This window comes from Orcinus orca, chromosome 2 (assembly GCF_937001465.1).
Source record: "Orcinus orca chromosome 2, mOrcOrc1.1, whole genome shotgun sequence".
Taxonomy (NCBI): Eukaryota; Metazoa; Chordata; class Mammalia; order Artiodactyla; family Delphinidae; genus Orcinus; species Orcinus orca.
Genome location: NC_064560.1, coordinates 151,200,937 through 151,217,994, shown reverse-complemented (window position 1 = coordinate 151,217,994; position 17,058 = coordinate 151,200,937). Strand labels below are relative to the sequence as shown.

Here is a 17,058-nt window from a genome sequence, read left to right as displayed (position 1 = left end):
TATCTACTACTTTATATTTCAGGACCAGAGTGGTACAACCAGCAAATTGTCAAATAGTTTTGTCATAAATAAGACCGCAGTTGAGACTCAGGGACATTGCCATGTTTTCAGTGTCATCAGTCGTAAGAGGAAGACTACTGATGGCCTCACCATTCTTGCTTCTTGCCTCTTAATCCTTCCATTTAGTTACCTGTTCTATCTTGGAAATGTTTCATGAGCTACCTACAGCAAAATAAATTCCATTTGCATCAAAAATTTAAATATAAAGAGTGAAACCATAGAAGTACTAGGTGAAAATATGGATTAAGATATATGAATTTGGGATGAAAAAGACTTTTAAGCCTAACAGTGAAAACAAATATTGATAGATATGACTGCTTAATTTTAAAGCTGTGTAAGGCAATTTAACTGTGTAAGGCAGAAAACACCATGAACTGTTGATACATATATCAAAAGTGAAAAACTGGGGAAAAATATTTTAACTTGTGTGGTAAATAAAATGCTCATAATCGTAATACGTAGTTTTCACAAACCATTCAAGTGGAAAAATGGGTAAAGTGCTTGATTACACAATTCAAAAAATAATACAAATGCCTTATGAAAGCATGAATACTGTATAAATTAACAGATTACTGAAAGATAAAAATGATAGTTTTTTTCCTCCCCTTTTTTTCTTTCTCTGTCAATATATAAATGATTGGAAAGTTTGACAATAACCAGTATTATCAAGAATGTACAGGGAGGGCTTCCCTGGGGGGGCAGTGGTTAAGAGTCCGCCTGCCAATGCAGGGGACACAGGTTCATGCCCCGGTCCGGGAAGATCCCACATGCCGCAGAGCGGCTGGGGCCGTGAGCCATGGCCACTGAGCCTGCGCGTCCGGAGCCTGTGTTCCGCAAAGGGAGAGACCACAGCAGTGAGAGGCCCGCGTACCACAGAAAAAAAGAAAAGAAAAAAAAGAATGTACAGGGAGTTCCCTGGTGACCTAGTGGTTAGGATTCTGGGCTTTCACTGCCGTGACCTGGGTTCAGTCCTCGGTCAGGGAACCGAGATACTGCAAGCTGTGCAGCGTGGCCAAAAAAAAAAAAAAATAAGGGAGAGAATTTGAAAAAGGATGTACGGGAGCAAGGGTAGATTATTACTTTTTCTTTTTTGCGGTACGCGGACCTTTCACTGTTGTGGCCTCTCCCGTTGCGGAGCACACACTGCGGACGCGCAGGCTCAGCGGCCATGGCTCACGGGGCCAGCCGCTCCGCGGCACATAAGATCTTCCCGGACCGGGGCACGAACCCGTGTCCCCTGCATCGGCAGGCGGACTCTCAACCACTGGGCCACCAGGGAAGCCCGCAAGGGTAGATTAGAACATTATTTTTGGAAGATTGTTTGACAGTATATAACATGATTTTTAAAGTTTATGTGCATAACCTTTGACGCAGGAATTCCACTTCTAGCAATTTATCATAAGAAACGTTTGAGGCAAGTGCTCAGGAAGGACCATACCAAGGATAGTCTTTATAGTGTTTATAATAGTTAAAACTTGGAAAGAAGCTAAATGTCTTTGTTTTTTTGTTGTTTGTTGTTTTTTGCTTTTTCTCCATTTCTCTGTGACTGTCATCTCTTAAATGTTCCCATTTATTTCTTGCATGAGTCACTTGGGCTGGACTTATCACAGCTTTTAAGTGGAAATCGGTCCCTAGTTGTTCCTCATGTGTGGAATTTTTCAATTCTAGCTAGACTCCAAGCGACTCCATTATTCAAAGCTAAATTTCTATGAATAAGAGATTGGTTAAATAATTAAGGGAGACCCGAATAATAGAATGTGTAATTTTTAAAAATAATATTGAGCTGTTTGTTTTTTCTTCTTTCTTATCAATGTTTTTTACCACATGCTTTTAATCATTTTAAGGTTTTTGTGAGATATATGGCACATACATTATAAGTGTGCACTTTAGTGAACTATCAGAAGTGGACATACTTGTATTAGTTATTTACCTGGATGTGGGACCAGGACAGCGAGACCACCTGCTGATCCTTGCACTTGTCTTTAATTGTCTATGCACTTCTCTTTGCCTCTAATTCCTTTACCCATCTTTCTGCCCCTCCTCTCCTGCAGGCAGCAGCAGCTACAGCTGCAGTGGCTGCTCTCCTGGAATTGATTTTTGTATGTGGTCTCAGGTAGTGGTCAATTAAAAAAAAATTTGTATGATAACCTTTTTAAAACCTTTTTTGTTTTGAAATGATTATAGATTCACAGGAAGTTGCAAAGATAGAACAGAGAGGTCTGGTGTACCCTTCACCCAGTTCCCCTCAGTTGTTACATGTTACATAATTATATTACAATAACAAAATCAAGAAATCAGTATTGGTACAATGTATGCATGTAATTCAATGCATTTCACCATGTTTGTAGATTCAAGTAACCACCACTGCAATCAAGATACAGAATTCTTCCATTACCACAGAGATCTTCCTTGCTTGTGGTACCCCTTTGTAGTAACACCCACCCCTCTTCCTCCCATCCCTGCACACTGGCAACTACTAACTTGTTCCATCTCCATAATTTTGTCATTATAAATCGGGTCTTTAACAAAGAAGGCAGTCTCAGAACCTTGGTGAAAAGGACATACCAGATAGTCTTAAATAGGAGTTGATAAACTACAGCCTGTGGCCCCTTTTTGTAAAGCCTGTGAGTTTAAGAATGGTTTTTGCAATACATTTTAAAAGAGCTCTTTAAAAAGAAAGAAGAATATGCAACAGAAACCATATGTGGCCCACAAACCCTAAAATATTTATTATCTTGCCTTTTATGGGAAAAGTTTGCTGATCCCTGCTCTTAAATAATAGACTCATATTGTCTGAGCTAATATTGCTTGGACAGATGCCAGACTGTATCAGGGATGCCAAGTTAGGATTTTTAAGATTCTTTTTAGTCTAGAAGCAGATGCCTTCATGAAAATAGAGTGTTAACCTATGATCTAGGACAATCAGAACTGATTACACAAGACTGAATAAACTGGGGAGAATCTGATTGTGGTTATTTTTTTCAGAATGTTGTTGATATTATTTTTATGATAGTTATATGATAAAGCCCTTCTGACGTGTAACTTAGTAACTATACTAGTGCTAGTTGGAGTGATACATTCTTTAAATGGTAGTTTGCTCTCTTTGGTCTCTTAGAATTTAGGAACACTTGCCTTTTACTGAGATTGTTTTACTGCTCAAGACAATGTGTCTATTTACATAGGTTCAATAAGAATTTGTCCTTTTTACCAGGTTACAATTAGGCAAATTGATTGTGTAGCCAAGGTCAAACCTAGAGTGTCACATTTGAGAATAAATCTCATTCAGTTAGGTGTGAAAAGCTCACCATTAAGGAAAAAAGGTTATACTTCATATGTAAAGCCAGTGTCCACAAAGCCCTCCTGAGAACCTAGTCTTATACCTTATCTGTGGCATATAGGATCCTAGCCTGCAGGAAGTAAGGAAGGTCACTTCTTGTAGATTTGCGTGACTTCTCGTAGAGAAGAATTTACTCACATTTATAGGTGCACCACAGGCAAAACCAGTAGTGATTTTTTCTTTTCTTTTTTTGGTTTCCATAGCTTTGAGTTAGAAGCAAATAATTTTTAAGTCTCTGGAATAATAGAGGCTATTGAAGATATAATTCCAAATATCTTATGAATTCTTCAGGCAGCAGTGATTATGAAGGCTTCAGTAACTGCTTGATACCATGTGGCTCTAGATTTGCTGTCTATAATTTATACATATGTTAGTTAACATTTCTTGCAGCACTTGTGTAAATAAATCAATCCAAGAAACAAAGTAGCTTTTTCTGTGTATATGTGTAATCAAAAATAATTTGAGATGTTGTAGTCATGAGAGGAGACTGTTAAAAATTATCCAAAATTTGAAAAGAGACAAAAAGGACAAAATGTCAGTTTAGTATCCTGCCAGGTGTTGTCTAGCGTTGTCTAGCCGACACTCCTGGGGATTCTAGGGATGTGGTTTTTTGTTTTTTTTTCCTCTAGTTGCGGCAAGTGGGGACTGTTGTTCCTTGCGGTGGGCGGGCTTCTCATTGTGATGGCTTCTCTTGTTGCGGAGCGCGGGCTCTAGGCGTGAGGGCTTCAGTAGTTGCAGCACGCGGGCTCAGTAGTTGTGGCTCACAGGCTTAGTTGCTCCACGGCATGTTGAATCTTCCCGGACCAGGGATCGAATCCATGTCCCCTGAATTGGCAGGCGGATTCTTAACCACTGTGCCACCCGGGAAGACCCTGCTATTTACTCTTGATTAGGCTCTTTTACAACTCGTTAAGGGTGGACTTTAACTTACAGAAAACTGATAGCAATGCAAATAATTCTTGCCTGATAGCAATGAAAATTAATTTCATCTAGTAGAGATTCAAATTATCTCTGTCCAGAGAAAAGATAGCCCCAGAGGTTGCAGTTTTATTGCCCTAAATTGGCAATCTTACACAATCATTCTTTTCTCACCCACTCTAAGTAGTCCACTTACTTCATTTCTCTTAGAACCAGTTTTGTCATCTAGTTCTCTCGTTAATTAGTTGAATAACTTTTTGGCAGTTATAAAAATAGTATATTGTTTTCTGGTGACCACTGTTTCTGTTGAAACCAGTGTCAGTCATACTGTTGCTCCTTTGAAGGTAATCTCTCCTTTTTATCTGGGTGCTTTAAATTTTTTTCTCTTTGTCTTTGATTTTCAGTAGTTTGCTATGATATGTCTAGTTGATTTTCCTTTGTAATTACCTTCTGGGGTTCACAGTGCTTCTAGAATCTGTGAGTTGGTGTTTTTCATCAGTATGGGAAAATTCAGTCATATTTTCTTTTGATCTATCTTCCACTAATTTTATTGCTATCAGACAAGAATCATTTGGAATCATTTGTAATTGCTCTATTATCTGATTCCTCTGATGTCTGTTTTATAGTCTGTTATTCTTTTAACTATAATTACATTGTCTTGTCTCCTCCCATGCCTGGTTACTTTATTGTGTGCCAGGCATTGAGTAGGAAAAGTAATAGATAAATCGTGAGACCTGGAATGATGTTATCTTCCTTTAGAGAGGATATTTGCTTTAGACAGGTTGCTAAGGACACAAGTAATCCCATATTAACGTTACTCCAATCAAGAATTGAATTGATTAGGAGCTGGGTGTGGGAAAGCTGCAAAATTTCCGGTTCACTCCTCCTGGGATGCAGCCTTTTGGGGTCAGTATTCATAGCTGAACTTATCAGGGATAAATCCCCTTAGCCCCTACCCCTTTCACTTGGACCCTGAACTCAAATTTTTATTCTCCTTAGTTGTCCTGTGAGCCTATCAAAATTCACGCTCAGCTTCTCAGCCTGTCAGCTGATTCTTAACTGTTAGATAAATGATCCTAGGGAAGAAGGAGCTCTAAGTGTGGAGCTCGCCTTTCTGAGTTTTCCTCTCCTAGATTTTGATCCTATAAATGTTTACTGCCTGTTTGCATTTTTTGTTTCGTAAGAGACTTGCTTTGTATCTTGTCCAGTTTTTCTTTTTCTCAGTAGGACAATAGTTAGAATTATCTAGACTACCATTTAAATTAAAAATGTTTATACAAGTAGTACACAAATACATTCTCAGTATATAGAAAAGTTTGTAGAATTAAAATTGAAGGTCTTATCACCCCTGGCCTAACCAGTTCCTCATCCCAAAGTAACCACTGTTATGTTTGGTGTCCTATTTATGATCCCTTTCCCCCACTCCCACCCACCCCAATTAAAAAACAAGAGAAGGTTTTTTTCATTGGTGGGGGGAGAAATCTCTAGAATGTAACTAATTGCAGGCTGCCTTAGGTTTAACTCAATGTGAAGTTTAAGGTATATATATGACATAGGCCTTTCCTTTTTTTTCTTTTTTTCCTTTTTCAATTTAAACTTAGCACTTAATGATGTAAAATTTCTTTCCACAGAATAAAAAAGTCTTTATTATCATTTAAAAATTTAAATAATTTTTTTATTTTATAGTAATACTAGATTTGTAGAAAAGTTGCAAAGATAATAAAGAAAATTCTGGTATACCCTTCACTTAGTTTCTCTTAATGTTAACATCTTATATAACCATGGTACATTTGTCAAAACTGAGAAATTCACATTGGTACATTACTGCTAATCAAACTACAGACTTTATTTGGGTTTCACCAGTTTTTCTACTCATGTTCTTTTTTCTGTTCCAGGATTCAATCCAGGATACCCCCTTGCATTTAGTGTATTTCTGTTTTGAAGGCTCTGCTCAATTGGCATGTGTACTGTCTAGGTTCCAGAGGTCCACTTAGTGATGAGTTTGGAATAGATATTCAGGATTTATATATGGGAGTATGTGCTTAGGAGTTTTCAGTACTCACTGTGGTATTTAAGAGAAGTATGTTAGTTGATTCTTACAGTAGATCTTGAAGATTGCTCTCTCCTCTCTCTATACCAGGGTCTGAGCTTCTAGCCTTCATGTCTGGAATTTTGATGTATGGTTTATCTAGAGTCGATCAGACCTTGGGTAAAGAGGCTGTTACTATTCAGACTCACTTAAGAAAGTCAGTTTATTAATTTGTGAAAAGAAGTTTCCAGTAAGAAAGACTCTGGAGAAAGTAAGATTAGAAAATGGATTATTGAGTACATCAGAGACAAGTGCAGTATTTCCCCAAGTAAATTCCTCGACACCACTTCCATATGATAATAGCCTAGAAAAATGGTTCCCCTAGTCATAAAAATTTGAAGAACCTTGAGAATAAATAAGGTAAATTTTTTTTTTTTAACTCTAGGACTTACCAGTGCCTTTAATATGATCATGTGATGTGTACATCCCCTAGGGAAGGATATGTTACATAGAATTTCCAAAACTTATTAGATCACAGAATGTTTTTCTTTTTAATGGGAGTAGTGGAAACCATCTTAACAGAATACTTTTGGGAAACCTTGGTTTAAAGAAAGCCCTCTGAGGGAAGTAACTGCCCTACTGGAATCTTCCAGATGTTCTTGATAACTGAACAGTTTGATTCAACAAACATTTATTGAGCACTTTATATGTGCCAGGTCCTATGGCCAGGTCTGTTTTTCAAGTCACACCTTTATGAACCAATCAGACACTATATGGACTTCTATCCAAGTCTCCTACTTTCCTTCTCCAGTTAACATTTCTATTCTTTAAGTTAAATGTTTAAATTTCTAAATGCATGATTTCTTTGAAGTTAGAACATTTAGCAGTAGGTCCTGCTCTTTCAACACCTAGTAACTTCAGGTTATCTACAGGCATTCCTCATTTTACTGAGCTTTGCTTTATGCTTCTCATATACTGCGTTTTTTACAAATTGAAGGTTTGTGGCAGTCCTGCATCAAGTAATTTTTTGCTGTCAGTGCCATTTTTCCAACAGCATTTGCTCACTTTATGTCTCTGTCACATTTTTAAAATTCTCAAATATTTGAAACTTTTTCATTACTATTATATTTTTATGGTTATCTGTGATCAGTGATCTTTAATGTTACTACGAACAACTCACTGAAAGCTCAGATGATGGTTAGCAGTTCTTAACAATAAAGTATTTTTAAATTAATTACGTACCTTGTTTTTTAAAGTATATTATTATCTTTATATACTATATTATACATTGTGTGATGATACATTATATTTTACATTATATTATTAAACATTACAATATAGTGTAAGCATAACTTTTATATGCACTGGGAAACCAAAAAATTCGTGTGACTTGCTTTATTGAAATATTTGCTTTATTTCGGTGGTCTGGAACCAAACCTGCAATAACGTCAAGGTATGCCTGTATATTTGTGATCAAGGTGAATGGTGGCCCCATCTAGTGAACATTATCTTGCAACCTGTTATTCCTCATGAGATTGGGGCTGTTCCCACCGTCTTCTGGGACCACCTTCTAAGTACTTGCTAAGGCATGTGTGACCATTTATTTTCATGGATGCTTCTTTGTATTTTAATTATACAGCAACCTTCACTGTCTATAATAAATTTGGAAGTTTGTGTTTTTTGGGCAGTTTTATTTTCATTAGGTTTCTCCCCTGGTTTTTATTGAAAAGATTATGTAACAATATTAAGTTTTAAAAAGACTTTTTAATCCTCACTCTTTAATAAGTATTTTAATTTTTCCTGTGTTTGCCTTCCACTTCCCAGGATACATTTGCCTTATACTTCCCAGAATACAGGATTTTTTGGTCTTCCTGTTTTTTAGTTAACATTATAAACATTTTCCTGCTTTTTTTACATAGTCTTTTTTCAAAGAATCAATTTTATTTATTTATTTATTTTTGGTTGTGTTGGGTCTTCGTTGCTGTGCACAGGCTTTCTCTAGTTGCATCGAGCGGGGGCTACTCTTCATTGCGGTATGCGGGCTTCTCAATTCTGGTGGCTTCTCTTGTTGCGGAGCACAGGCTCTAGGCGCGCGGGCTCTAGTTGTGTAGTTGTGGCACATGGGCTTAGTTGCTTCGCGGCATGTGGGATATTCCCGGACCAGGGCTCGAACCTGTGTCCCCTGCATTGGCAGGCAGATTCTTAACCACTGCACCACCAGGTAAGTCCTACATAATCTTCTTAAGTTAACAGCTTTTAAATATTTTGTCATATTGGTATAATTTATTTATCAATATCTCCAATTTTTACATTTAGGCTGTTTGCAGTTTTTTTCTATTGTAAGTAAGATGCAGTTTAAGCATGTAGCTTCTGGTTTTATTGAGGTATTACACTAGGCCACATAACCAAGTGTGGAATTCCTTGGTCAAAGGGTATAACGGCCTTTATTGATTTTTCCATATAACTAATTGTTATTCAAAGACAAATTGCAGGTGAAAGTATAAATAGCTCTGTGTTTGGCTTCTGAAATATATGTTGTTTTTCTTAATAAGCCACAGTGTTTGTAGATTTGCCTCAACCAAGTGCAACATTAAGTTCAGTTGGTGGTCATCAAGGTGTTAATTGATCATTCTGCTTCTAATAGTGACCTCTGCAGAACCACCAGACAGTGAGTTTAAAGTTGCTCTTGATTCCTTCATTATGTTTCAAACTTGGGGTGTTTAGATTTATTTTATTTCATAGTCTGTGCTGGGCAAGTGCAAGGGGCACTGTTTAGATGCAACTCAAATGCTTTGTGTTTGTAACTCATTTCTATAGCCTTGATTGGGTTTTTAAGAGACTACATTTTCTTTCTCAATTTTTAAGATTTAAGAATGATTTGGGAAAAGCATTAAATTATATTTTATTCTATTACAGGGGAACATTGTTCTTACAGATTATGAGTACCTAATTTTAAATATCCTAAGATTTCGAACTGATGAGTCAGATGATGTTAAATTTGCTGTTCGTGAACACTATCCAGTTGATCATGCTAGAGCTGCCGAACCTTTGCTTACCTTGGAAAGGTAACATGTTTGTTTTATTAACTCATTTCATATTGTATTACATAGTAAAATAGATCATATATCAGAATATGAAAGAACTGTCACATAAGAAAATATTTTACTTGCATAAAATAAATTTGGGCTGCTTGAACTACATAAGTGCGCTTAAACATAAGCAATTAAGCCTTATTTGGGAGTGGCAAATGTACGTTTTTTTAATCTAAGTTTGGTGTTACTTCAGATGTTTATGATTTCTTGGTAAAGTGGGGGAATTTATTAGCTGTTCTGTGAGAAGACAAATGGATATCTTGGCAGAGCGCAAAAGGAGATAGGAATTCTGGTTTAGCTAAAAAATAGGCGTATGATGCGATAAGGTGCTGACTATAACAGTACTCTTCTGGCTGGAAGGCTTTGCTAATAGGCTACAGCAGTGGTTTTCAAAGTTTAGAATGCATCAGAATCACCTAGAGGGCTTGGTAAAATATAGATCCCCCTGCCTCCACCAGGTTTTAAATAGATCTGGTGTAGATCCCAGGAATTTACATTTCTAACAAGTTTGCAGGTGAGGTTGATGCTGACTTGGGGGGGAATACTGTGGTCCACAGCATCCTTGAGTTCTTTCTAGATGTTTAATTAGGTAAAGCCATTTCAGGTGTTAAGATATATCACCAGGGAGGGATAACTTGGGAGATTGGGATTGACATATACACACTACTGTATATAAAATAGATAACTAGTAAGAACATGCTATATAGCACAGGGAACTCTACTCAATACTCTGTAATGGCCTATATGGGAAAAGAATCTAAAAAAAAAGAAGAGTGGATATATGTATTGATATATGTATAACTGATTCACTTTGCTGTACACCTGAAACTAACACAACATTGTGAATCAACTACAATAAAATATTTTTTAAAAACCCATATATCACCAGTCTCCACAAACTACATTTAACTGTTGCATAAAAATGTGTCTTTCATGTCATATATGGGCATGCTGACGATAAGCAGTATGACTTCGTTGAAAAAGTATTGATGTTCCTTGGAAAACTTGGTTTCAAGTCCCAGTCTGCTGTTCAGGAACCTACTAAACTTAGATAAATTACTTTTATGATCCTTTTTTTTTTTAACCTATAAAGTGAACTAGCTCCTCTTATATTTTAGGATATTTTGAAGATCAGGCAAATTGATGCATATAAAAGTACTGTGAACATGAATATGGCTGTAGGGTTTATTAAATATAAGATAGTAAGGGGTGTGTCAATTTTGTTTCACAGATTGACTGAAATAATAGCCAGTGCACCTAAGGGTGAACTACTGAAGAGAGTTCTTAACCCATTACTTCGTGAGTAATCCTATATAGAGCAATGAAGTGTTTGTAAGATAATATGGTTTCTTAGAAATATATGTAACACATTGAAATCTAGTTCTAGTAGAAAATTAGAACAACTTGATAAATGTAGAAAGGAGTTTAAAATGATCTTTTGAGTAAATAAGTGTTTATTTTCAAGGAAAGAGAAATTTGTTATACCATATGAACTTTGACCTTTATGTTACATCTTATTTAAAAGCAATACAGTTATGTAAACAAACTATGTTATCTAGCACTTGAGCGCCAGGTATAGTTTTCTAAGAAATCTTTTTTTTTGTTTTTTTCAGTGTCCGTCTTTTTGATTTAATAGTCACTTAGCTTGGTTGGGCTTTCTTTGTTTCGCTTTTTGTTTTTTATCGGTGAGTCTCAGGGCATTCCAAGGTCTGCCAGGTGCCGCTGATAACCAGGGTAAAGATAATCTAATCAACTTTTACACTTGAGAAAATCATCACTTATCCCTATACTAAGGAATCTGGGGAGGACATATGAGAAGGCAGGTACCATTGATTACTACAGGAGTTACTGTTTAGAATGCATTAAAAAAGTTATCTTTAAAACTTTCCATCTGTTAGTATAGCATGTGTAAAATTTGTAAGTTTGGATTTTTCTATTTCTTTATTCTGTTAATATGGTGTATTACATCAACCAGTTTTTGGATGCTAAACCAGCCTTTCGTTCCTGGTTTATAATCCTTTTTATACGTGGCTATATTCCATTAAATTCCTATAACTTGCATTGACTTCTACAATTTTATTGTAGTCTCAAATTTTTATAAATACTTGAACTGTCATTTCTAATAACATTTCAAAATAGGTAAACTAATTGTTATTTTCACTGGCTACTGTTATTGAGTAGATCATTTATATTGGGATATACATTAGTATTTTGAACGTGAAATTTTATAGGAAAATACTACAAATAATATCCTCTGCTTTTATAGCCTGTGGACCAGCTCTCATTGAACACTGTCTTATAGAAAATGGATTCTCTGGCAATGTCAAACTGGATGAAAAATTTGAAAGTAAGGGTATGTGTGCATGCTACAAGTTTTGCCCATTTTTATTTCATTTTTTTAAACCTATGAAAATTATTTCTGGAAAAAGTAGTAAGTGAGTGGGTAGTTCTAGACTTAAAAACATTTGACCTGTTAGTGTTCTATCCATATGGTATTCCTGACTTCCTACTCTAATGTGATGGCTTTATCCGTAGTAACATGCAGTTTAATCTCTCTACGTTATTACCTTCTGATTTTAGAATATTCTCCCTCCCTCCCCCTAAATTTTGGAAGGGGTTACTGCACTTGAGACAGTCTCTGGTACAAGGCTTGAAGGAGTTGAATTATTCACCTTCAGACTCAGAACCTGAGGGGCTTCTAGAAGTAGCATTATTTATACATTTTAATTCTGTAAGTGCTGTGGTGTGACTTTATAATGAATTAGGCTTTTGTAACTACTTAAGGGAACCTAAATTAACTTCTAGATTAGGATAATAAAAAATTGGAGGAAATATAAGGAAAATGGAAGCTTTGGTCTTTGACAAATTTTTATCTGCAGATTCTCATGTAAAATGAAAAAAAATCATTCTTGATATTTATATTTTGGGATTTATATCACTTCTTAAGGTTTAGGGATCATTTTTATGATACACAAATGCACAAATGTAAAATTTTTTTGTGCATTTAAAAATACAAATTGAATGTTTTAAGTGAATGATTTAGTTTCTGAAATACATGAATTTAGTGCAGTCCTGTTCGAAATGCCGACAGGTGGTATTGTTATTTTTGCTATTGCACTTCCTTTTTTAAATGAATCTGATATGTGCAGTAAAAAGCATACAAAAATGTTCAGGAAAACTCTGGAAAATAATAGTAATGATGGAGTATAATCTTTTCATAAATTAAAATGTATTATGAAGCTATAGTAATTAAAAGTTAAGTTTTGGGAGAAGGAATACACAGAATAAAGAATTCAGAAACAAGCCCAAATATATGTGGCAATTTAGCATATGAACAAAGTGGCTTTCATACCATGAGGGGAAAGATGGATTCAATAAAAGCTATTGGGACAACAAGCTGGCCAAAATATATTCTTATTTAATAAACTGATTATAAACATGAAATAACTATATTTAATTTTCTTGAACAACTTGTATTATTTCATAAGCACTTTCTGTTTTCTACATAGATGTTTAATAATAGTTATGGACAGTTGATTGGCACTCCTTTTTTCCTTTTTTATTCCCCTATTAGATATTGAAAAAGTACTTGTTTGTCTTCAGAAAGCAGAAGAGTATATGAAAACAACATCCAACTTCAGTGGAAAGGTAGCACCACAAATACTTATTGTTTATTGTTGATGTTTTACTTATTTAGATTTTTAGAATTTAAATGTTCATTGAAGGATCAGTATATGTAAATTTTTTGTTGTAATTTGGAAATTTAACACCTGTAATATGCTTATTCTAGGGTAGTTTTTTTTAATTGCTGTTGGTTTCTGATTTTTGTTCTGTTCCTTAAATCTTCTATAAAGTACTGGGTCAAGACAATATTGGCACTCCTGAAAAGTTGAGGAATTTGAAAATATTTCCTCTTAGGTTGATTTAAGATAGAGAAGCACATCTTAATTTGCCAGCACTTTCCAAAAATTTACTGATTAACATCTTTTTAATTATTAAATATTCTCTGGGTTACCTCATATCTTGTTTTTCTTCCCTATTCAAAGTATATAACTTTACTTACAAAAAACGTTCAGGAAAAGTTCTGATTAATTACAGCTAAATTCACTCCAAATATACCCTGTATCCAGTTACTAAAATGAATTAACATTTCCTACCGGCAAAGTGAACCAAAGATTTTTCTGCTGGAAGTAAAGTGCTTTTGGCTTTTTTAAGTTGCAGAACATCTGAAAAATGGAAAGAAAAAAGCAAAATGCACATGTATAATCTCACCACTTTATCAAATCATTAGTTTTCATTTTCTTTATTCCCTGTTTTTTTCTTGTTCATATGAATAAGTCAGTATTTTCTGATGGTACTTACTGAGTCTTAAAAACATCACTTTGAGAAATACAATCAGTAGACAAATGCTGATTGTTTATAACTAGAATAATTTTGTAAGTTAATAAAATTAATATTCAAGGAAAGTAAATCTCCTAATTATGAATGGAAATTAGTTTTAATGTTGGATTTTTGTAGGGGTATATCATTCAGAAAAGAGAAATAAAACCAAGCCTAGAAGTAGATAAACCAACCGAAGACATACTCACGTAAGTATGTAGGCATGGATCGATTTGCTTTGGGTGTTTATTAATGTTGCTTTCTTTTTCTTTTTCTTTTTTTTTAAATAGATTTATTTATTTTTGGCTGCATTGGATCTTTGTTGCTGTGCGTGGGCTTTCTCTAGTTGCGGCAAGTGGGGGCTACTCTTTGTGGCGGTGTGTGGGCTACTCATTCCGGTGGCTTCTCTTGTTGCGGAGCACGGGCTCTAGGCGTGCGGGCTTCAGTAGTTGTGGCACACGGGCTCATTAGTTGTGTCTCGCAGGCTCCAGAGCGCAGGCTCAGTAGTTGTGGTGCACAGCCTTAGTTGTTATGTGGCATGTGGGATCTTCCCGGACCAAGGATCGAACCCGTGTCCCCTGCATTGGCAGGCGGATTCTTAACCACTGCACCACCAGGGAAGTCCCTATTGATGTTCTTGGTAAATATGTTTTACAGGTATGAGGAATTTCATCCTTTCTTGTTTTCTCAACATTCACAATGTCCATATATAGAATTTGAATCATTTGACAAGGTGGGTTTTCTGATTCTATTTTTTGACCAGTTAGCATGATGTGAGTTGTTAAATTAATATCAACTTGCTTTGATTGAGAAATTGAAAATATTTCTGCTTTACAATCATTATGAATCTGGACATTAAAAACCAGTGCAGTCACAGATACAAACTAGTGGAAATGTTTGTTGTTTCTTTATTTCAAGATGAAGGACCAAAGATTTGAACTTAATTTGATTCCTGACTGCTTAGCTATATAATACATTTACTGGAAATCTACTCAAGTTCTTTGAGTGGTGTTATGAAACAAAATGGACCCTAAAATTCTGTGTATGCAAGTTGAAGCAGAGACCGTGTTTGTGTGGTTTTTTTCCAGCTAGTTGATTGTCTTTTTCTTCTTTTGATAAGGCCGTAGATGAATTTTATTCCAAGATAGAAGGTCAGAAAATAGATTTAAAAGCTTTACAACAGGTATGGTGTTATTAAAAACATTTATATAAACCAGCTAGCCTTGAGTGTGGTTTGCTGGGTAGGTGATGCTCTCATACAGGAATGGGCAGCCTTTTAGAAGTAGTTTGGGAATGCCCTGATCTCTTGGTATATTAATAAAGGTCCAGGGGAACTATCAGTGTTTAAAAAAAAATATGTTCATTTGCTCCATTAGAATATCAAATATTCTCTAAACCAGAAAATACAGTGGGAAGGAGGCCTGTTATTTATTCCCTGGTATAATTTGCTTTATTACAACAACCCAGAGCTTCTCAAACTTTGCTGTAAAGGGAATAGTGTTTCAAAGAGGAGATTTTTAAATAGGCCAAAGGAGAGGGAATAGTTTTCTCTATACAAATAAGTATATATTTGTTTATCATTAAACTGTTTTCTTTTTTAAAGTGGGCTTTTGAACTAGGTCTTTAATATGCTTTGCATGTATCATGACTCCACAAGGAGGGTTTAATATGCTGTGTTTTGTTTTCCCAGCTCATTTGACCATGTTTGGGGAGCTTTTACTGCAGAACAGTTTTAGAAAATGGCCAAAGTCACGCTTTATTCGATTTTTCAGAAATATTCATCGAATCTTAAAATATGTGTGCAAAAACTTGAAATTATGTGAATCTCTGTATCCTCCCCACCTTGGTTGTAAAAAAATTAACAAGAGCGGAATTTCAAAGCAAGTGGGTCACATGAGTTACATAGTGTGATTGCCACATGGTGGCAGCACTTTAGTAAGTAAACAGATATTTAAGAGTAACATTGAACCCCATGTACATCAAAATACCCGTGAATTATTTTAGTAATCACTGTGTGTTCTTTTAATAGTCACCATTCTTATAACTTAAATATTTTTAATATTACATCCAGCATGCAAACATTCACTAATTGGTGATGCTGTTACTAGTGTTACAAAATTAGCCCCACATCAGTAACCTTAATATGTAAGTTCCGTGTGATAGAATGCTATACAGCCATCCCTCGGTGTCTGCAGTGGATTGTTCCAGGAGCCCCTGTGGGTACCAAAATCCAAGGATATTCAAGTCCCTTATATAAAATGGTGTAGTACAGGGAATATAGTTAGCCTCCCATATCTGCAGGTTTTGTATCTGTAGGTACGGAGGGCTGACTGTATAAAAGTTCACATAACTACCATGAGCCTTTGTGTTGTTAATTTAGGAAGAAGAATACTCTGTAAAATACTAGAAATAAGGCTGAGAAAATTAAAGCAGCAATAAAATAAAAGGAAGCTATTTTAGGAATTAATGCTAAAAATGCACTCCCCCAAACTTTAATGTCATAGGGAAAAATGTCTTGAATTCTGCCTGCTTGAATAATGCAAGGGCAGTAGGGCATATCTTACATACAATGTAACCTGTAATCAAAATACCTTCCTGTATAGGGAATGGGATGTAGACGGTCAGGAGAGGTAATTTTGGAGCATGAAACACTTTGGGGTAGGATAGACCTGGGGAGAAGGACTATGGGGAACTTTAGCTAGTTAGGTAACAACATTGAGGGGGCAGAAGTAGGGGTGGGATAGTGAGTTTCAGGAGGTAAAAGAGAGAAGGTACAGAAGGTAGAAGAAATCTAATTTTTAAAAACTCTGTTTTGTTAACAAAAGGAAAAACAAGCATTGAAGAAATTAGATAATGTCCGAAAGGATCATGAAAACAGATTAGAAGCTCTTCAGCAGGCTCAGGTATTATGTTTAGCTTTTTCAGATACTTTTTCAAAAATGGTAACTTTGGCATTGTAACACATGTTTTTGGTTTATTTCATAAGGAAATAGACAAACTTAAAGGAGAGCTTATAGAAATGAACCTACAAATAGTTGACAGAGCCATTCAGGTTGTTCGAAGTGCTTTAGCCAACCAGATAGACTGGACAGAAATTGGGTTAATTGTGAAAGAAGCCCAAGCTCAAGGAGACCCTGTTGCAAATGCAATCAAAGAATTAAAACTACAAACAAATCATGTTACAATGCTGCTAAGGTAAGTTTGATTCTTAGTTAAGCAGTTAGTGTTTGTCTTTACTTTGC

The 17,058-nt window shown here is 35.6% G+C and overlaps 1 protein-coding gene across 4 annotated transcripts in view; it reads left to right on the top strand.

The window, feature by feature from the left end:
- The window catches only part of NEMF (nuclear export mediator factor), a 52,329-nt gene that overhangs the window by 4,847 nt on the left and 30,424 nt on the right, over nt 1-17,058 (top strand). For 3 of the 4 annotated variants that reach the window (XM_004270030.4, XM_033428451.2, XM_033428453.2), the window contains exons 5-13: nt 9,261-9,409; nt 10,668-10,735; nt 11,703-11,789; nt 13,011-13,084; nt 13,955-14,025; nt 14,474-14,549; nt 14,937-14,999; nt 16,642-16,719; nt 16,803-17,011. In XM_004270030.4, coding sequence (XP_004270078.1) covers nt 9,261-9,409; nt 10,668-10,735; nt 11,703-11,789; nt 13,011-13,084; nt 13,955-14,025; nt 14,474-14,549; nt 14,937-14,999; nt 16,642-16,719; nt 16,803-17,011 — 875 coding nt within the window. The remainder of the gene's footprint in view (nt 1-9,260; nt 9,410-10,667; nt 10,736-11,702; nt 11,790-13,010; nt 13,085-13,954; nt 14,026-14,473; nt 14,550-14,936; nt 15,000-16,641; nt 16,720-16,802; nt 17,012-17,058) is intronic. The other variant, XM_033428452.2, reaches the window with a different exon arrangement.